This window comes from Passer domesticus, chromosome 4 (assembly GCF_036417665.1).
Source record: "Passer domesticus isolate bPasDom1 chromosome 4, bPasDom1.hap1, whole genome shotgun sequence".
Classification (NCBI taxonomy): domain Eukaryota; kingdom Metazoa; phylum Chordata; class Aves; order Passeriformes; family Passeridae; genus Passer; species Passer domesticus.
This window is the reverse complement of record NC_087477.1, coordinates 82,442,172-82,462,796: the sequence shown is the minus strand read 5'-3', so window position 1 is coordinate 82,462,796 and position 20,625 is coordinate 82,442,172. Positions and strand designations below refer to the sequence as shown.

The following is a 20,625-nucleotide window of genomic DNA, read 5'->3' as shown; positions in this document are numbered from 1 at the left end:
CATCCATCCATCCATCCATCCATCATCCATCCATCCATCCATCATCCATCCATCCATCCATCCATCCATCCATCCATCCATCATCCATCCATCATCCATCCATCCATCCATCCATCCATCCATCATCCATCCATCCATCCATCCATCCATCCATCCATCCATCATCCATCCATCATCCATCATCCATCATCCATCCATCATCTATCCATCCATCATCCATCCATCATCCATCCATCCATCCATCATCCATCCATCCATCCATCCATCCATCCATCATCCATCCATCATCCATCCATCCATCCATCCATCATCCATCCATCCATCCATCCATCCATCATCCATCATCCATCCATCCATCATCCATCCATCCATCCATCCATCCATCCATCCATCCATCATCCATCCATCATCCATCCATCCATCCATCCATCCATCCATCCATCCATCATCCATCCATCATCCATCCATCCATCCATCCATCCATCCATCCATCCATCCATCCATCATCCATCCATCCATCCATCCATCATCCATCCATCATCCATCCATCATCCATCCATCCATCCATCCATCATCCATCCATCATCCATCCATCCATCCATCCATCCATCCATCCATCATCCATCATCCATCCATCCATCCATCATCCATCATCCATCCATCCATCCATCATCCATCCATCCATCCATCCATCCATCATCCATCCATCATCCATCCATCCATCCATCCATCATCCATCATCCATCCATCATCCATCCATCCATCATCCATCCATCATCCATCCATCCATCATCCATCATCCATCCATCATCCATCCATCATCCATCCATCCATCCATCCATCCATCCATCCATCCATCCATCATCCATCCATCCATCCATCCATCATCCATCCATCCATCCATCCATCCATCATCCATCCATCCATCCATCATCCATCCATCCATCCATCCATCCATCATCCATCCATCCATCCATCCATCATCCATCCATCATCCATCCATCCATCCATCCATCCATCCATCCATCATCCATCCATCCATCCATCCATCCATCCATCATCCATCCATCATCCATCCATCCATCCATCCATCCATCCATCATCCATCCATCCATCCATCCATCCATCATCCATCCATCCATCATCCATCCATCCATCCATCCATCATCCATCCATCCATCCATCCATCCATCATCCATCCATCATCCATCCATCCATCCATCCATCCATCCATCATCCATCCATCCATCCATCCATCCATCATCCATCCATCCATCATCCATCCATCATCCATCCATCCATCCATCCATCATCCATCCATCCATCCATCCATCATCCATCCATCATCCATCCATCCATCCATCCATCCATCATCCATCATCCATCCATCCATCATCCATCCATCCATCCATCCATCCATCCATCCATCCATCCATCATCCATCCATCATCCATCCATCATCCATCATCCATCCATCCATCCATCCATCCATCATCCATCCATCCATCCATCATCCATCCATCCATCCATCCATCCATCCATCATCCATCCATCATCCATCCATCCATCCATCCATCATCCATCCATCATCCATCCATCCATCCATCATCCACCCATCCATCCATCCATCATCCATCCATCCATCATCCATCCATCCATCATCCATCCATCATCCATCCATCCATCCATCCATCCATCCATCATCCATCCATCCATCATCCATCCATCCATCATCCATCCATCCATCATCCATCCATCATCCATCCATCCATCCATCCATCCATCCATCATCCATCCATCCATCATCCATCATCCATCCATCATCCATCCATCCATCATCCATCCATCCATCCATCCATCCATCCATCATCCATCCATCCATCCATCCATCCATCCATCATCCATCCATCATCCATCCATCCATCCATCATCCATCCATCATCCATCCATCCATCCATCCATCATCCATCATCCATCCATCCATCATCCATCCATCCATCATCCATCCATCATCCATCCATCATCCATCCATCCATCATCCATCCATCCATCATCCATCCATCATCCATCCATCATCCATCCATCCATCATCCATCCCTCTCCCTTACTCGTTTTCCATCCCCCCCCCCTCCTCTCCCTCCCTCCCTCCCTCTCCCCGGGGCGGGGACAGCGCTGGATCACGCGGCTGTCACGCTGCCATCACTGCCACCTCTGTCATCGCCGTCACGCTGCCATCACTGTCACCTCTGTCCCCCGCCGGGCCCTGCAGGCCCCAGCTGTGACCCGGCTGCCCCGGGGAGGGGACACCGAGGGGACACCGGCTGCGGCTGTGGAGGGACCCTCGGGGGGGGACACCGGGGACACGGCGGCTGCTGGCCCTCCGTGGGGACAGAGGGGACAGGGGGACCCCCTTAGCTCGGGGGGGTTCCGGGAAGGAGAGACGGAGCGCGAGGGGGGCTCTGTGCCGGGAGGGAACGGGGGATTTGGGGGATTTGTCACCAGTGGGGTACGGGGGGATTTGGGGGATTTGGGGGATTTGTCATTGGTGGGGTACGGGGGGATTTGGGGGATTTGTCACTGGTGGGGTACGGGGGGATTTGGGGGATTTGTCACCAGTGGAGTGCGGGGGGATTTGTCACGGGTTGGTTTTGGGGGGATTTGGGGGATTTGTCATTGGTGGGGTACGGGGGGATTTGGGGGATTTGTCACCGGTGGGTACAGGGGGATTTGGGGGATTTGTCACCGGTGGGGTACGGGGGGATTTGTCACGGGTGGGTTTTGGGGGGATTTGGGGCATTTGTCACTTGTGGGTGCGTGGGGCTGTGTCACAGGTGGGTATGGGGGGATTTGGGGGATTCTCACAGGTGGGTATGGGGGGATTTGTCACGTGTGGGTACAGGGCAATTTGGGGGATTTGTCACGGATGGGTACAGGGGGATTTGGGGGATTTTTCACCAGTGGAGTGCGGGGGGATTTGTCATGGGTGGGTTTTGGGGAGATTTGGGTGAATTTGTCACTTGTGGTGTGTGGGGCTGTGTCACATGTGGGTAGAGGGGGATTTGGGGGATTTGTCACAGGTAGGTACGGGGCAGTTTGGGGGATTTGTCACGGATGGGTACAGGGGGATTTGGGGGATTTGTCACCGGTGGGGTACGGGGGGATTTGTCACGGGTGGGTTTTGGGGGGATTTGGGGGAATTTGTCACTTGGGGGTGCGTGGGGCTGTGTCATGGGTGGGTACGGGGGGATTTGGGGGATTCTTACAGGTGGGTATGGGGGGATTTCTCACGTGTGGGTACAGGGCAATTTGGGATATTGGTCATGGATGGGTACAGGGGGATTTGGGGGATTTGTCACTTGTGGGATACGAGGGGATTTGGGGGATTTTTCACCAGTGGAGTGCGGGGGGATTTGGGGGATTTCTCACAGGTGGGTATGGGGGGATTTGTCACGTGAGGGTACGGGGGGATTTGGGGGATTTCTCACCGGTGGGTACAGGAGGATTTGGGGGATTTACCCCAGTCCGCGTGGGGCAGGGTCCTGAGCGTGTCCGTGGGGCAGCAGCGCCCGTGTCGCGGGGGGGTCCCGGTGCCACCCCGGGTCCCCATCCCGGGTCCCCACCCCGGGTTCCCACCCCGGGTCCCCACCCCGGGTCCCCACCCCGGGTTCCCACCCCGGGTCCCCACCCCGGGTCCCCACCCCGGGTCCCCATCCCGGGTTCCCATCCCGGAACGGGAAGGGGGCGGAGCCAGTGCGGGAGGCGTGGTCACGATCGGGGATTGCGCCGCTCTATACCCATATATGGAATTGGGCGTGTGTATGGGTGGAGCCACGCGAACGGCCGTGCTTACGGGCCGCGGCCGCTGATGGGCGTGGCCACCACCCATAAATAGCTATGGGCGGGGCTCTGGGCGTGGCCACGCCCCGGGGCGTGTCCGGGCTGGGGGGCGTGGCCAGTGGCGGCCGCGATGGCGTCGCTGTTCGGCGGCGTGGAGGGGTGAGGGGCGCGGCGCGGGGCTCGGGGCTCCCCATCCCCACCGCCCCGCCGGGCACCCCCAGACCGGGGCCCGGGGCAGGCAGCCGATGGAGGGGGGCTCGGACGGACCCCCCAGGAGCGGCTCCTGCCCCCGGGTGGGGTCAGCACCCCCATTTCAGGGCCCCCCGAAAGGGGAAGTGAGGGGGGGACGGGGGGGACAGGGACAGGGGGCGGTGCTGGCAGTGTCCCCCCTCTCTCCGCAGCGGGGGCACCCACTCCAGGGTGGTGCTGGTGTCCGGGGATGGCCAAATCCTGGCCGAGACCGAGGGACCCTGCACCAACCACTGGGTGAGCTGGGGGACAGCCCTGGCCCCAGGCTGGGCTGGGACACGGGGACAGGGGGCGGGACACGGGGAGGGGGTTTGGGACACGGAGCTGGGTTTGGGACATGGAGCTGGGTTTGGGACATGGAAATGGGTTTGGGACACGGAGATGGGGTTTGGGACACGGAGATGGATTTGGGATATGGAGATGACTTTGGGACACAGAGTAGGATGTGGGACACGAAGCTGGGTTTGGGACACAGGGAGGGGGTTTGGGACACGGAGATGGGTTTTGGACATGGAGCTGGGTTTGGGACACAGACAGGATGTGGGACACGGAGATGGGTTTGGGACATGGAGATATGGGATATGGAGCTGGGTTTGGGACACAGAGATGGGTTTGGGACACGGAGATGGGTTTGGGATGTGCGGATGGGTTTGGGACACGGAGTGGGGTTTGAGACATGGGGATGGGTTTGGGACATGGAGCAGCGTGTGAGACACAGAGATCCAGGATTTGGAGACGGCTTTGGGACACAGAACGGGATGTGGGACAAGGAGTGGGATGTGGGACACGGAGCTGGGTTTGGGATATGGAGATGGGTTTGGGATATGGAGATGGGTTTGGGACACAGAGCAGGATGTGGGACATGGAGATATGGGATTTGGAGATGGCTTTGGACATGGAGCTGGGTTTGGGACACGGAGCAGGGTGTGGGACACGGAGTGTCGCTGTTTCTGGTTGTCCCCAAACTTGTGGACACTTGGGTGGGACGCAGCCACTGCAGGTGGTGCCACAGTGTCCCCGCACCCAAAAACCCACATGGGACCCAGGGGATGGCACCTGGGTGGGCTCAGGGTGTCCCCGCACCCAAAAACCCACGTGGCACCCCTGGGATGAATCATGGGTCACCTCAGGGTGTCCCTGTACCCAAAAACCCATGTGGGACTCCTGGGGTGGCCTCAGTGTCCAAAAACTTGCATGGGACCCCCAGGATGGATGTGACCTCAGGGTGGCCCCACACCCAAAACCCCACGTGGAACCCTTGGGTGGCACTGGGGTGGCATCAGGGTGTCCAAAAACACATGTGGGACCCCCAGGGTGGCCTCAAGGTGCCCAAACCCCCCGAGGTGGCACCTTGGTGGCCTCAGGGTGTCCCCTGGCGTGTCACAGCTCATCGGCTCCGAGAAGTGCCTGGAGAGGATCGAGCACATGGTCAGCGAGGCCAAGAGCAAAGTGGGCGTGGACCCCCAGGTGCCCCTGCGCTCGCTGGTGAGCCCCGCGCTGTCCCCAAGCCCCGTGCCACCCCCCCGGTGCCACCACGGGGGTGACGGTGGCCCCGGGTGTGGCAGGGGCTGTCGCTGAGCGGAGGGGACCAGCAGGACGCCATCGGGAAGATGACGGAGGAGCTGCAGCGCCGCTTCCCGCACCTGAGCCAGAGCTACTTCATCACCACCGACGCCGTGGGGGCCATGGCCACGGCCACCGACCACGGTGGGGTTTGGCCATGGGCCCCTTGTCCCTGGCCCCATTGTCACTGCACCCCATTTCCCAGCCCTGTCCTCCTTGTCCCTGGAGGTTGGGATGGCGTTGGTGACACCGGGCACCGTGTCACCCCGCAGGTGGCATCGTGCTGATCTCAGGCACGGGCTCCAACTGCAAACTCATCAATCCCGACGGCTCCGAGACGGGCTGCGGTGGCTGGGGCCACATGATGGGGGATGAAGGCTCTGGTGAGCCCGGGGAGGGGTGACCCCATTGCTGACCATCCATCCATCCATCCATCATCCATCCATCCATCATCCATCCATCCATCCATCCATCCATCCATCCATCCATCCATCCATCCATCCATCATCCATCCATCATCCATCCATCCATCATCCATCCATCCATCCATCCATCCATCCATCCATCATCCATCCATCCATCATCCATCCATCCATCCATCCATCATCCATCCATCCATCATCCATCCATCCATCCATCATCCATCATCCATCCATCCATCATCCATCCATCATCCATCCATCCATCCATCCATCCATCATCCATCCATCATCCATCATCCATCATCCATCCATCCATCCATCCGTCATCCATCATCCATCCATCCATCCATCCATCATCCATCATCCATCCATCATCCATCCATCCATCCATCATCCATCCATCCATCCATCCATCATCCATCCATCCATCCATCATCCATCCATCCATCATCCATCCATCCATCCATCATCCATCCATCATCCATCATCCATCCATCATCCATCATCCATCCATCCATCTATCCATCCATCCATCTTCCATCATCCATCCATCATCCATCCATCATCCATCCATCATCCATCATCCATCCATCATCCATCCATCATCCATCATCCATCCATCCATCTTCCATCATCCATCCATCATCCATCCATCATCCATCCATCATCCATCCATCCATCCATCCATCCATCATCCATCCATCCATCATCCATCATCCATCCATCCATCCATCCATCCATCATCCATCCATCCATCCATCATCCATCCATCATCCATCCATCCGTCATCCATCATCCATCCATCCATCCATCCATCCATCATCCATCATCCATCCATCATCCATCATCCATCCATCATCCATCCATCATCCATCCATCCATCATCCATCCATCCATCCATCCATCATCCATCATCCATCCATCCATCATCCATCATCCATCCATCATCCATCCATCATCCATCCATCCATCATCCATCCATCCATCATCCATCATCCATCCATCATCCATCCATCCATCCATCATCCATCCCTCTCTCCACCCACTGCTGACCCCGTTCCCGATCCCGCTGTTCCCAGCCTACTGGATCGCTCACCAGGCTGTGAAGATGGTCTTTGACTGCATGGACAACCTGGAGGTGCCGCCCCACGACGTCGCCTACGTCAGGCAGGCCATGTTCGACTACTTCCAGGTGCTGCCGGGGGTTTGGGGTGCTTGGTGGGATTTGGGATGGGTATTGGGGTTCTTGGGGAGGTTTGGGATCGGTATTAGGGTCTTGGAATGGCTTTGAGATGGGTTTTGAGGGATCTGGGATGGGCATCAAGGTCTTGAGGGGCTTTGTGATGGGTGTTGGGGTATTGAGGGGGGTTTGGGATGGGTTTTGGGGTCTTGGGGACCTTTAAGATGAGTATCTGGGGTCTTGGGGGGATTGGGATGGGTTTTGGGATGGGTGTTGGGGTCTTGAGGGGGTTTGGGATGGGTGTTCAGGTCCAGAGGGGTTGTGGGATGGGTATCAGAGGTCTTGAGGGGTTTGGGAATGGTTTTGGGGTCCTGGAGGGGTTTTGGGATGAGTATTGGGGGTCTTGAGGGGCTGGGATGTGTGTTGGGGTTTTGGGAGGGCTTTGGGATGGGTCTCAGGGGTCTTGGTGGGTTGGGATGGGTTTTGGGGTCCTGGAGGGGCTCTGGGATGGGTGTTGGGGTCTTGGGGGGGCTCTGGGCCGTGTTTTAGGGTCCTGGGGTCAGGGCTGTGTGCCAGGACCTGGGGTCACCCCCAGCTGTACCCGGGGTGCCCAGGAGGGGACATTGGGGTGCCCAGGAGGGGTCCCCAGGCCTCACCCGTGGCGCCCCTGCCCCGACCCCACAGATCTCGGACAGGATGGGGCTCCTGACCCACCTCTACCGCACCTTTGAGAAGTCCAAATTTGCGGGATTTTGCCAGAAACTGGCGGAGGGTAGGAAATTCCCTCCCAGGGAATCACCCCATCCCTGTCACCTCTTTGTCCCTGTTTGTCCCCATCCCCATTGTCCCTGCCCAGACTGTCCCTGCCCCCTGTTTGTCCCCATGCCCATTGTCCCTGCCCAGACTGTCCCTGCCCTGTTTGTCCCCTTCCCCATTGTCCTGGTCTCCCTCATCCCTATCCCGTTTGTCCATGTCCCCCTTTCCATCTCTGTCCCCCTTGTTCCCATCACCTGTTTGTCCCTTGTCCCCCTTTTTCCCTGTCCCCTTTTGTCCCTGTCCCCCTTGATCCCTGCCCCCTTATCCTTGTCCCTGTCCCCCTTGATCCCTGTCCCCTTATCCTTGTCCCTGTCCCCTTATCGCTGCCCCCTTATCGCTGTCCCTTTGTCCCTGTCCCCTTGTCCCTGCCGCTGCCACTCCCTGCTCTCTGCCCCGGGCGCACCTTGCCCCCGAGCACCCTCTGCCCTCCTCGGGGTGGGGACACCCAGCTGCCACCCCGGGGTGGGGACACAGAGGAGCGTCCCACGTCCCCGCGGGTGCCACCCCCAGGTGCCCAGCTCGGCGACCCCCTGTGCTGCCACATCTTCACCAAGGCCGGCGAGGTGCTGGCGCGCCACGTGGCCGCCGTGCTGCCCAAAACCCACGAGGTGAGGCCACCGCCCCGAGGTGCCACCGCGCCCCGCCGCGCGTCCCCGTCCCCGCGCCCCCTGAGTGTCCCCACCCCGCAGAGCCTGTTCCGCGGCGAGCTGGGGCTGCCCATCGTGTGCGTGGGCTCGGTGTGGAACAGCTGGCAGCGCCTGCAGCCGGGTGAGCGCAGCGGGGCCGGCAGCACCGCGCCGGGCTGTGGCTTTGGGGTCGGCCGTGACGCCCCCCGCTGTTGTAGGGTTCGTCCCGGTGCTGGAGCGGGCGCGGGACGCGGCTCCCGGGCACTTCTCCAGGTTCAGCCTGCTGAAGCTGAGGCGCTCCTCGGCGCTGGGGGCAGCGCGGCTGGGGGCCAGGCGCGCGGGGACGGCGCTGCCGCTGGATCGCGCCGGCAGCGTGGACGTGTTCTACACGCACGACTTCGGGGAGCCCTGACCCCAGAAAGGGGACGGCGCCCCGAAACGGCCCCCCCCGAGCGGCCCCCCGGGGGGACGGGGCTGGGCCCTGTGTGGGGTTTGTGGTTCGGCAATAAAACGGTTGCACTGGCCATGGGGAGCGGGAATGGGGCGGGAATGGGGTGGGAGAGTGGGAATGGGGACGGGAATAAGGCAGGAATGGGGATCGGGGAGTGGGGATGGGAGTGGGAATAAGGCAGGAATGGGGTGGGAATGGGGATGGTAGAGTGGGAATGGGGATGGGAATAAGGCAGGAATGGGGATCGGGGAGTGGGAATGGTGCAGGAATGGGGTGGAGGAGTGGGAACAGGGATGGGAATGGGGTGGGAACGGGGATGGGAGAGTGGGAATGGGGACGGGAATAAGGCAGGAATGGGGATCGGGGAGTGGGGATGGGGTGGGAATGGGGCGGGAATGGGGTGGGGGAGTGGGAACAGGGATGGGAATGGGGTGGGAATGGGGATGGGGGAGTGGGAATGGGGTGGGAATGAGAGTGGGGGAGTGGGATTGGGGATGGGAATGGGGTGAGAATGGGGATTGGGGAGTGGGAATGGGAAAGTGGGAGTGGGAGTGGGAATGGGGTGGGAATGGAAATGGGGGAGTAGGATTGGGATGGGAATAGGGCAGGAATGGGGATGGGGGAGTGGGAATGGGGTGGGAATGGGGATGGGGTGGGATAGAGATGGGGCAGGATAGGAACGGCATGGGATTGGGAATAGGAATAAGATTGTGAATGGGATTGGAAATGGGAACAGGACTGGGATTGGGAACAGGATTGGGAATTGGGATTGGGGTGCTGAGCCTCCCAGCACAGGCAGGGAGTGGCTCTGCATCCAAGGAAAAGCAGGAAGGGGAAAATCTCAAATATTTGGATCAGGAACGACATCCATGACCTGGGAATGGACGTGGAGCTGCTGGAGCAGCTTTTGGGGGAATTCTCACTTAAAAGGGGAAACAAAAAAAGGGAAAAAATCCCTTTTGGGTTCATTTTACCAGGAATCAAAAGTGCCCAGAAAGGTGAAAGTGCTGGAAAATCCTCCAGGAGTTTTTCCAGGAGGGAAATTCCCAAGCAGAGCCACCTCAGGCTCCAAACTGGGAATGACTGGGATCACTGGGAGGGGCGGGGCGGCCAAACCCGCTCACGGAGACCCCGCAGTTTTCCAAGGAAAACTCCGGCCCCGCTCCCTTCCAAAAAAAGTTTATTTGGGATAACACCTCGTTTGAAATTTACAGCATTGGGGGGGGTGGGGAAAGGAGGGAACTGGGGGAGAAATCCAAGGAAAACCGGGAAAAGGAGGAGGTGAAAACGTGGGCTCGCTCCAGGGGATGCATCCCGTCCTGCCCAGCCAAAAACGGCCCCAAATGGGGTTTGTAGGGTGGGATTTCCGTGGGGCTGCTGCTTCCAGGGGGGCTGGGAAAGCGGGACGTGCCGGAATTCCATGAGCTCAGCCCTGTTGGCGCTCCGGCGGCGCCGATCCCGCTGATCCGTGAGCTGCTCGGCTCGGGGATTGGCAGGGATGAGCAGGGCAGTGGGGCTGCTCTCCCGGGATCCCCGGCCCTGCAGCTCCCTCCTTCCCTGGAAAAGGGGTTGGGAGCCTGGAACGCTCCTGCCTTCCCTGGTCTGGGATTTCCCACCCCGAGAAGGTCCCGTTTTCCAGGGATGGGCTTTGTAACCCTGGGAGGCTCCTGCTTTCCCTGAGCAGGCATTCCCGACCCCAAGGAGATCCTCTTCTTCCTCTGTAGGGATTCCCAATCCCAAAAAGTTCTGCTTTCTCTGGATAGGGATTTCTAATCCCAAAAAAATCCTGATTTCTCTATTGGATAGACATTCCCAATCCCAAAAAGTTCCTGATTTCCCTGGACAGGAATTCCCAATCCCAAAGAACTCCTGATTTCCTTGGATAGGGATTTCTGACCTTGGGAAGCTCCACTTTTCCTGGAGAGGGATTTCCAATCCCAAAAAGGTTTCTAATTTCTCTGGATAGGGATTCCCGATCCCAAGGAGCTCCTGATTTCCTTGGATAGGGATTTCTGACCTTGGGAAGCTCCCACTTTTCCCTGGATAGGGATTCCCAATCCCAAAGAGATCCTGATTTCCCTGGAAAGGGTTTCTGACCTTTGGAAGCTCCTGCTCTCCCTGGACAGGAATTTCCAATCCCAAAAAGTTCCTGGTTTCCTTGGATAGGGATTCCCAATCCCAAGGAGCTCCTGATTTCCTTGGATTTCTGAAACTTTTAGAACCTTGGGAGTGGCCAGGGTTTAGGGAGCTGCAGCTCCCATGGATGGGGAAGGAAATTCCTGGGATCAAAATCTCCAGGGTCCTCGGAAAAGGGACCAGCACCAGGATATTCCCACCACATCCCAAATTATCCCTCATCCCAACAGAGGACCCCTCTCTTTTCCCAGGAATTCAGTTTTCCTTGGATTTTCGCCCGTGAGGAATTAGGGCTGTAGTGTTGGATACGCTGAGGAATTCCTTAAGGGGAAGAGGAATTTGGGGAAATCCAGGTTTCCCCAAAAACCTCTGGAATTGGCAGGATCCCCCTGCTCAGCTTCCCTATGGAGGAATTTCGGGATTGCACCTTGGAACCCTTCACTTCCAGCAGGAAAAATCCCGTTCCAGAAAAATCAGGGAAAATCCCATTCCAGAAAACCAGGGGAAAACCAGTCCCAATCCTAAAAATCCTCCAAAAGCAGGAAAACCAGATTTTCCCACCCTTGACTTTCCATGATTTTTCCATGATTTTCCCATTATTTTTCTGTGCTTTTCCCATGACTGATTTCCCAGGATTTTCCATGATTTTTCCGTGATTTTTTTTCACGATTTTCCCAAGATTTTCCCGTGATTTTTCCATGATTTTTTTCCAAGATTTTCCCGCTGGCGGGGTCGCCACAAATCCCAGGAAGCCAAAAACTGCCAAGAAAAAGTGAGGAAAAGCCAGGAAAAAAAAAAAAAACAAAAAGGAAAAAAAAAAAAAAGGGAAAACCAGAAGTACTTGGAGCTGGAGCAGATCCCGGTGCTGGAGCCGCTCCGGGCTCTTCCCATGTCCCAACTTTTCCCTGGAGCAGGGAATCAGTCTCTGGCCAGGCCATTCCCGAATTTCCGAGGTCAGTATTTCACTCCGGGAACGAATTCCTTGGCATCTGGATTCAAGTTGCTTTTGCTCTGGAAAAAGGATGGGAATGGGATTTGTCAGGGGTGGGAATTCCAGGGATTCCTGGGATGGGTCAGGGGTTCCCAAGGTTTGGGGTCTCAGGTTGGATTTGGAAAAATCTGGGGTTTCTGTGGGAGGTGGGATCACGTGGAGAGCAAATTTATGGAATCGTGGAATGGCTTGGGTGGGGAGGGATCCTGAAAATCCTGAAATCCCAGCCAATTCCAGCCAATCCCATCCTGAAATCCCAGCCAATTCCAGCCAATCCCATCCTGAAATCCCAGCCAATTCCAGCCAATCCCATCCTGAAATCCCAGCCAATTCCAGCCAATCCCATCCTGAAATCCCAGCCAATTCCAGCCAATCCCGTCCTGAAATCCCAGCCAATTCCATCGTGGAAAGGTGGATCCAACCTGGCCTTGGACACTTCCAGGGATCCTGGGCCAATTCCAGGGATTGGGACAATTTCAAGGATGGGACAATTTGGGGGACAGGAGAATCCCAAGGATGGGCCAATTGCAGGGATAGAACTCCAGGGATGGGACAATTCCAAGACTGGGAAAATTCCAAGGATTGGCCAATTCCAGGGACAGGAAAATTCCAGGGATTGGCCAGTCCCAGGGATGGGAAAATTCCAAGGATTGGTCAATTCCAGGGACAGGAGAATTCCAAGGACAGGACAATTCCAGGGATAGGCCAATTCCAAGACTAGGAGAATTCCAGGGATTGGACAATTCTAAGGATGGGGCAATCGCAGGGCTGGGACAATTCCAAGATTGGGAAAATTCTAAAGATTGGTCAATTCCAGGGCTAGGAGAATTCCAGGGATGGGACAATTCCAGGGATTGAACAATTCCAAAGATGGAAGAATCCCAAGGATGGGCCAGTTCCAGGGATGGGAGATTTCCAAGACTGGGCCAATTCCAAGGATTGGTCAATTCCAGGAATAGGAGAATTCCAGGGATGGGACAATTCCAAGGATGGGGCAATTTTAAGAATGGGACAATTTGAGGGATAGGAGAATTCCAACAATGGGACAATTCCAAGGATGGGAGAATCCCAAGGATGTGCCAATCCCAGGGCTGGGACAATTCCAAGACTGGGCCAATTCCATGGATTGGCCAGTTCCAGGGACAGGACAATCCCAGGGCTGGGACAATGCCAGGGCGGGGCCGGCCCTCACCAGGATGTCCTCGGATCCGTGCCCGTCCCCCACGGAGAGGCCGTGGAGCTGCTGCTGGAGCTGCGCCATTCCCTGGGGAAGATCCCGCGCCGGGATGAACCAGTCCTGGTCCTCCTCCTCCAGCATCTCCTGGAAGCAGCGATCCAGGAATTCCTGCTCCTGCAGCTCCTCCTCCACCTGCCCGGGGACATTCCATGGGAAGGAAATCCCGGAGTTTTCCACGGGAAGGAAATCCCGGGGTTTTCCATGGGAAGGGCCTGCAGCTCCAAGGAGCTCATTCATGGAATTCTTGAGGTCGGAAAAGCCCTCAGAGATCCTTTCTGTCCCGTTAAATCCCACCAGGAATGGGGATTCCAGCTCTTTTCCAAGAGGAGTATTCCCAGTTTTCCCAGCTTCCCTCTCATCCTGCTGCCATTCCCAAATCCCGATTCCCACCCGGCTCTCCCTGTCAGGGAATTGTGGAGCTCCAGAAGGTCCCTGAGCCTCCTTTTTTTTTTTTTCCAGGAATTCCTTTTTCCCAGGAATTTCCTTTTTCCCAGGAATTTCCTTTTTCCAGGAATTCCTTGCTCCGGGAATGGTGGATGTGATCCCAGAGCTTTCCCAGCCTGGAATTCCGGGAGCTGCCCAGGCAGGGATGTGGAAGCAGAGGATGGGGCTGGGAATCTCAGCTGCTCCCATTTTCCTGGTTTTTTTTATGGATTTAGGAGACTCCAAGAGGAGCCAATCCTCGAAATTTTGATCCATGAAAAGTTGGGGAAAGCCTGAGTTTTCCATGTTCACCTGGAAAATCCAGGGAATTCTCAGAGTTCCTAAAGGGGCTCCAGGACTGGGGACAAAAAAGGGACAGGACCCAGGGAATGGCTTCCCATTGGAAAACTGGAGTTCAGCCGGGATTTGGGAAGGAATTCCCGCAGAGAAATTGGGATCTAAAACCCAAATATCCCGGGAATGTCAGCTCATCCCGGCAGGAGGGTGATGATCCCAGGAATCTGCACGTCCAGGTGAACATTCCCTGTTTTCCAGCCTGGGTGCTTCCCTCAACTCCATCCTGTGCTGGATCCATGGGAAATTAATTTCAGGATCCACGGGAATTTCTGGATCCATGGGAAAGGAATTTCCAGATCCATGGAAAATTGAATTTCTGGATCCATGGGAAAGGAATTTCAGGATCCAGGGAAAATTGAATTTCTGGATCCATGGGAAAGGGCTGGAAAAGCACCTGGAGAGCTCCATCCCATTGGATGGGTGCCCCAAATCCCAGCTGGAAAATCCAGGGAAGCCGCGTGGCTTTGGAAAATTCCAGAAGATGGAAAACCTCTGGAGGAAAATCCAGCCCCAAAGCCATGGAATGGGAATGTGGGAATTCCTTTTTTTTTCCCAGCTTTCCTGGACACCCTGGAGATGGGAATCGGAGCCTGGGAATGTTTTAGGGAAGGGAGGAGTATCCAGGGAAAAGCTCCTGGAACGACTCCAGGGAATGTCCTGGGATTGGGATGAGGATCCAAAGCTCTTCCAGCTCATTATTCCCAAATTCCAGAGCTGTCTGACTCCCAGCACGACATTCCAGGAGCTCTGCCCGCTCCAGAAATTCCCTGAAATCCAGGATTTCACCCCAAGCTGGGATCACCCAAATTCCAGGGGGTGATCCCGAGGAAAGGGAAGGAGAATCCCAAAAACTCGGGAGAAGGGAATGGTAACGCCACCACCCCTCGGGAAGGATCAAAGGAATTGTTTCCCTGCTGTTTTCCAGGTGGATCCAACTCTGCCCTGAGCCTCTCCCATCAAAGCACAACATTCCCGGATTGTTTTCCCTATGGATACACATGAACCGGGAACCACCCCAGGCTGAAATCCAAATCCCAATAATTCCTGGATGTGGGAATGTCTGGGAATCAATCCCAGGCTGAAATCTGCCCTGTTCCCAAATCCCAAGAATTCCCAAATGTGGGAATGTCTAGGAATCACCCCAGGATGAAATCCACCCTGAATCCCAAGAATTCCCGGCTGTGGGAATCTCTGGGATTCCCCCGGGCTGTCCCAATCCCGGAATTCCCAAATGTGGGAATCCCCCCAGGCTGAACCCCAATCCCGGAATTCCCAGCTCTGGGAATCCCCTGGGCTGTCCCAATCCCGGAATTCCCGGCTCTGGGAATCCCCCTGGGCTGTCCCCATCCCGGAATTCCCAGCTCTGGGAATCCCCCCAGAATGAACCCCAATCCCGGAATTTCTGGCTCTGGGAATCTCTGGGAATCCCCCCAGGCTGAACCCCAATCCCGGAATTCCCGGCTCTGGGAATCCCCCCAGAATGAACCCCAATCCCGGAATTCCCGGCTCTGGGAATCCCCCCAGAATGAACCCCAATCCCGGAATTCCCGGCTCTGGGAATCCCCCGGGCTGTCCCCAATCCCGGAATTCCCGGCTGTGGGAATCTCTGGGAATCCCCCCAGGCTGTCCCCAGTCCCGGAATTCCCGGCTCTGGGAATCTCTGGGAATCCCCCCAGGCTGTCCCCATCCCGGAATTCCCAAATGTGGGAATCCCCCCAGGCTGAACCCCAATCCCGGAATTCCCAGCTCTAGGAATCCCCCTGGGCTGTCCCCAATCCCGGAATTCCCGGCTCTGGGAATCCCCCCGGGCTGTCCCCAATCCCGGAATTCCCGGCTCTGGGAATCTCTGGGAATCCCCCTGGGCTGTCCCCAATCCCGGAATTCCCGGCTCTGGGAATCTCTGGGAATCCCCCCGGGCTGTCCCCAGTCCCGGAATTCCCGGCTCTGGGAATCCCCCCAGGCTGTCCCCAATCCCGGAATTCCCGGCTCTGGGAATCCCCCCAGAATGAACCCCAATCCCGGAATTCCCGGCTCTGGGAATCCCCCCGGGCTGTCCCCAGTCCCAATTCCCGGCTCTGGGAATCTCTGGGAATCCCCCCAGGCTGTCCCCAATCCCGGAATTCCCGGCTCTGGCTGGGAATCCCCCCAGAATGAACCCCAATCCCGGAATTCCCGGCTCTGGGAATCCCCCCGGGCTGTCCCCAATCCCGGAATTCCGGGCTCTGGGATCCCACCTGCCGGTCGAAGTCCTCCTCGTTCTCCATCCACATGTACTCGGCGAAGGGGTTGCTCTCCTGCTCCGGGCGCCCGCTCCCGCCCGGCTCCCCCGTGGCTGCGGGGCCGGGCGCCGTGCTGCCGGCGAGCTCGGAGCCATTCATCCTCAGGGACTCTGGCACGGGATCCGGGAATGAGGGGCTGCGGAGATCCCAGCCCTGATCCCAAAGGGATCCCATCCCAATCTCCCTTCTCCCAGTGGGATCCGTTCCCTGGGTCCTGTCCCTCCATCCCGTGTCCCTTTCTTACAATCCCTGATCCCAAAATCCCAACCATTCCTGTTTCCATTCCCCCCATTTCCCCTCTCCCGCTCTCCTGGAGCCCCTGCAGGGACTCTGGAATTCCCTGGAATTCTCCCTTCTCCAGGGGAACATTCCCAGCCTGGCTCACAGCATCCCTGTGGCACAGGAAGGGTTAACCAGCAGAATTCCTTCCCAAAATCCATTCCCTGGTGAGCAGGAGCAGCAATTCCAGCCGGGAATTCCACAGGGAATTCATCCCTGGCTCTGCTTCCCAGCCCCATTCCCTCTGGAAAAGGGGGAGGGAAGCCCAGCTTGGATTTGGGATCTCGGATCCCTTTTCCCACCTGAACCCGAAATTCCAGGATTCCATCCATGGTTTTGCTGCCACTCCCGAAATCCCAAATCCCGCTGGAACATGACAGCTCCCAGGATTCCAAAGCTGGAATTCTCCTGGGATTTCAGAGCTGGAATTCTCCCGGGATTCCACAGCTGGAATTCTCCCAGGATTTTGGAGTTGGAATTCTCCCAGGATTCCAAAGCTGGAATTCTCCCGGGATTCCAAAGCCGGAATTCTCCTGGGATTCCAAAGCTGGAATTCTCCCGGGATTCCAAAGCCGGAATTCTCCTGGGATTCCAAAGCTGGAATTCTCCCGGGATTATGGAGCTGGAATTCTTCTGGGATTTCAGAGCTGGAATTCTCCCAGGATTCCAAAGCTGGAATTCTCCTGGGACTTCAGAGCTGGAATTCTCCCGGGAGCAGTGACAGCTCCGGGATTGTCCCATCCCTGCGGGAATGGCTGAGCCAGGATGAGCCCTGGGGGTCTCATCATTCCCAAATTTCCTTGGGAAGGGACAATCCCACTTCCCTCCTTTCCTGGAGTTACAGAAGCCCTGGATTGGGTTGGAAATCTGGGAGAATTCCCAAAGGTTAAATCTTCATGGAGCTGGAAAAGGAGCCAGGCTGGGAAATCTGGGAATGGTCACCTGGAGAAGGGAAAAATCCAGGGAATTCCAGAGTCCCTGCAGGGGCTCCAGGAGAGCAGGAGAGGGGAAATGGGGAAAAAGGAAACAGGAATGGTTGGGATTTTGGGATCAGGGATTGTAAAAAAGGGGACACGGGATGGAGGGACGGGACCCAGGGAATGGATCCCACTGGGAAAAGGGAGATTGGGATGGGATCCTGGCACGGAATTCCTGGCTGGGCTGGAATTCCCAGAGAATCCCTGGATCCCAGGCCAGGCTGGATCCACCTGGGATGGTGGAAATGTCCCTGGATGGGGTTCAAGGTTTTACCAACCCCAAACCATCCCAGGATTCCATGGAAACCCGAATTCCCCAAACGTGGATGTTTCCAGGATAACGCTCCCAATCCCAGAGTTTTTATCCCAAACACCCCAAGGAGTGTGGGAAAGCCTTTCCCAAATCCCGGGATTTGGGATGCTGGGCAGCCAGCCCGGTGTCCTCACCTGGCCCTGCACTGGAAAACAATCCCAAATATCCCAGAGATATCCCAAACCCCGGCCGGAGGGGGATCTGGGGCAGAGACCTCCCAAAATGGGAGCGTGGGGAACTGGGGTGTGCTGACCCCGTGGAATGGGAATGGGATTGGGAATGGGAATGGGATTGGGACAGGAAGGGGATTGGGATGGGAATGGGGAAGGAAAAGGTAAAGGGAATGGGATTGGGGATGGGACTGGGATTGGGAACGGGATGAGATTGGAAATGGGATTGGGATGGGATTGGGAATGGGATGAGATTGGAAATGGGATTGGGATGGGTTTGGGAATGGGATGGGATAGGGAACAGGAATGGGAACGGGATTGGGAATGGGATTGGGACAGGAAGGGGATTGGGATGGAAATGGGAATGGGAAAGGAAAAGGTAAAGGGAATGGGATTGGGGGTGGGGATCGGATTGGAATTAGGGATGGGATGAGACTGGAAATGGGATTGGGATGGGAATGGGAACAGGACTGGGAAGGGAATGGAAACAGGAATGGGATTGGGAATGGGATGAGATTGGAAATGGGATTGGGATTGGGATGGGAATGGAACAGGAACAGGATTGGGAATAGGATTGGGGCAGGAATGGGAACAGGATTGGGAAAGGGAACAGGAATGGGAACGGGATTGGGAATGGGATGAGATTAGAAATGGGAATGGAATGGGAATGGGAATGGAACAGGAATAGGAATGGGAATGGGAATAGAACGGGATGGGAATGGGAACAGGACTGGAAATGGGAACGGGACTGGGAATGGGATGAGATCAGGAATGGGATGGGAACGGGAATGTGCACGGGACTGGGCAGGGATGGAGGCGCCGATCCCGGCCCGCCCCCGGCGCACCCCGGGCTCTCTCGGGCTCCCGAGCGGGGCCGGGCCGGGCCTGCGCCCCCCGGAGCGCCGGGCACGGGGCCTGCTCGGGCCCGCAGCCGCGGTGTCCCCGGCGGTGCCCGGCCCGGTGTCCCCGTGTATCCCCCGGTGTGTCCCGGTGTGTCCCCCCGTGTCCCCGGGCCGCGCCGCTCCCCCCGGGCCGCCCCCGGTACCTCCGGCCCGGCCGCCGCCGCTCCGCGCCCTCAGCCGCCGCCGCGCCCCGCCCCTCCCGCCGCGGCCACGCCCACGCCTCCCATTGGACAGCACCGCCGCGCAGCCCCGCCCACCAGCGTTCTGGTTGGGCGGCACGGGTATAAGGCGCGTTGCTATTGCGGCGTTTAGCTGTCGATCATACGGGTAGCCACACCCACCGAGCGGCGCTCCGGATTGGCGGCCGCCGGCGGCTCTGATTGGCCGAGCGCACACGTCGCCCACGTGGGGCAGACGGGCAGCGCGCGGGGGGCGGGGCCGCGCGCGATGTAAATAACCGCGAACGCCCCGCCCCCGCGGCCGGAGGATGATTGACAGGCGCATCGCCCAATGGGGAGAGGCGACTCGAACCAGCGCTGCCGCCAGGCCGCGTTGGTAGGAGCGCGCTGATTGGCTGGAACATGTAAACACGGGGAGGGGGCGGGGCGGTCACGTGGCGTGCGCGTGGCTTGGGGGGGGCCCAGTTTTGGGAGGGGGGAACGCAGCCCTGCACCCCAAATTGGGGTCAGGAACGAGAAGGATCCAGCCCTGCACCCCGATATTGGGGTCAGGAACGGGGGGAACCCGGCCCTGCACCCCAAATTGGGGTCAGGAACGGGGGGAATGCAGCCCTGCACCCCAAACTGGGGTCAGGAACGGGGGGAACCCGGCCCTGCACCCCAAATTGGGGTCAGGAACGGGGGGAACCGGGTCCCGCACCCCCAAACTGGGGTCAGGAACGGGGGGAATGCAGCCCTGCACCCCAAACTGGGGTCAGGAACGGGGGATGAGCCCTGCACCCCCAAATTTGGGTTAGGAATCGGGGGGAACCCGGCTCTGCACCCCAAATTGGGGTCAGGAACGGGGGATGAGCCCTGCACCCCAAATTGGGGTCAGGAACGGGGGGGACCAGGCTCTGCACCCCCAAATTGGGGTCAGGAATGAATGGGGAGGGGGTTCAGCCCTGCACCCCCAGTTTTGGGGTCAGCAATGGGGGGGGACCCGGCTCTGTACCCCCAAACTGGGGACACCGGGGAGGGTTCAGCCCTGCACCCCCAGTTTTGGGGTCAGGAACGAGAAGGATCCAGCCCTGCACCCCGATATTTGGGTCAGGAATGGGGGGAACCCGGCTCTGCACCCCCAAACTGGGGTCAGGAATGAATGGGGAGGGGTGCCCAGCCCTGCACCCCCAGTTTTGGGGTCAGGAATGGGGGGATCCAGCCCTGCACCCCCAAATTAGGGTGAGGGGTCAGCCCCG

General features: G+C 57.4%; 2 protein-coding genes across 2 annotated transcripts; one reads left to right on the top strand and one right to left on the bottom strand.

Moving 5' to 3' along the window:
• Positions 1 to 3,933: 3,933 nt before the first annotated feature.
• On the top strand, positions 3,934 to 9,217 carry NAGK (N-acetylglucosamine kinase). Its single transcript, XM_064419360.1, has 10 exons — positions 3,934 to 3,996; positions 4,239 to 4,323; positions 5,473 to 5,571; positions 5,652 to 5,793; positions 5,922 to 6,032; positions 7,151 to 7,263; positions 7,936 to 8,023; positions 8,578 to 8,675; positions 8,757 to 8,835; positions 8,912 to 9,217. Exons 1-10 carry the CDS (start codon positions 3,968 to 3,970, stop codon positions 9,103 to 9,105), a joined length of 1,038 nt encoding a protein of 345 aa, XP_064275430.1. The 5' UTR covers positions 3,934 to 3,967; the 3' UTR covers positions 9,106 to 9,217.
• Positions 9,218 to 10,307: 1,090 nt separating this feature from the next.
• On the bottom strand, positions 10,308 to 19,445 carry PAIP2B (poly(A) binding protein interacting protein 2B). The gene is made up of 4 exons (XM_064419149.1): positions 19,352 to 19,445; positions 16,523 to 16,677; positions 13,464 to 13,640; positions 10,308 to 12,291 (listed from the first exon to the last, which is right to left on the bottom strand). Exons 2-4 carry the CDS (start codon positions 16,664 to 16,666, stop codon positions 12,235 to 12,237), a joined length of 378 nt encoding a protein of 125 aa, XP_064275219.1. The 5' UTR covers positions 16,667 to 16,677; positions 19,352 to 19,445; the 3' UTR covers positions 10,308 to 12,234.
• Between the last annotated feature and the right edge of the window lie 1,180 nt (positions 19,446 to 20,625).

Excerpts from the sequence above, each read along its gene's own strand:
- NAGK (XM_064419360.1), top strand. The coding sequence starts at position 3,968 with ATGGCGTCGCTGTTCGGCGGCGTGGAGGG. Across the intron at positions 4,324-5,472 it reads GACCCTGCACCAACCACTGG|CTCATCGGCTCCGAGAAGTG; the intron begins GTGAGCTGGGGG and ends GGCGTGTCACAG. Across the intron at positions 7,264-7,935 it reads CCATGTTCGACTACTTCCAG|ATCTCGGACAGGATGGGGCT; the intron begins GTGCTGCCGGGG and ends CCGACCCCACAG.
- PAIP2B (XM_064419149.1), bottom strand. The coding sequence starts at position 16,666 with ATGAATGGCTCCGAGCTCGCCGGCAGCACGGCGCCCGGCCCCGCAGCC. Across the intron at positions 13,641-16,522 it reads AGGAGGACTTCGACCGGCAG|GTGGAGGAGGAGCTGCAGGA; the intron begins GTGGGATCCCAG and ends GTCCCCGGGCAG. Across the intron at positions 12,292-13,463 it reads ACGGATCCGAGGACATCCTG|AGCAAAAGCAACTTGAATCC; the intron begins GTGAGGGCCGGC and ends TCCTTTTTCCAG.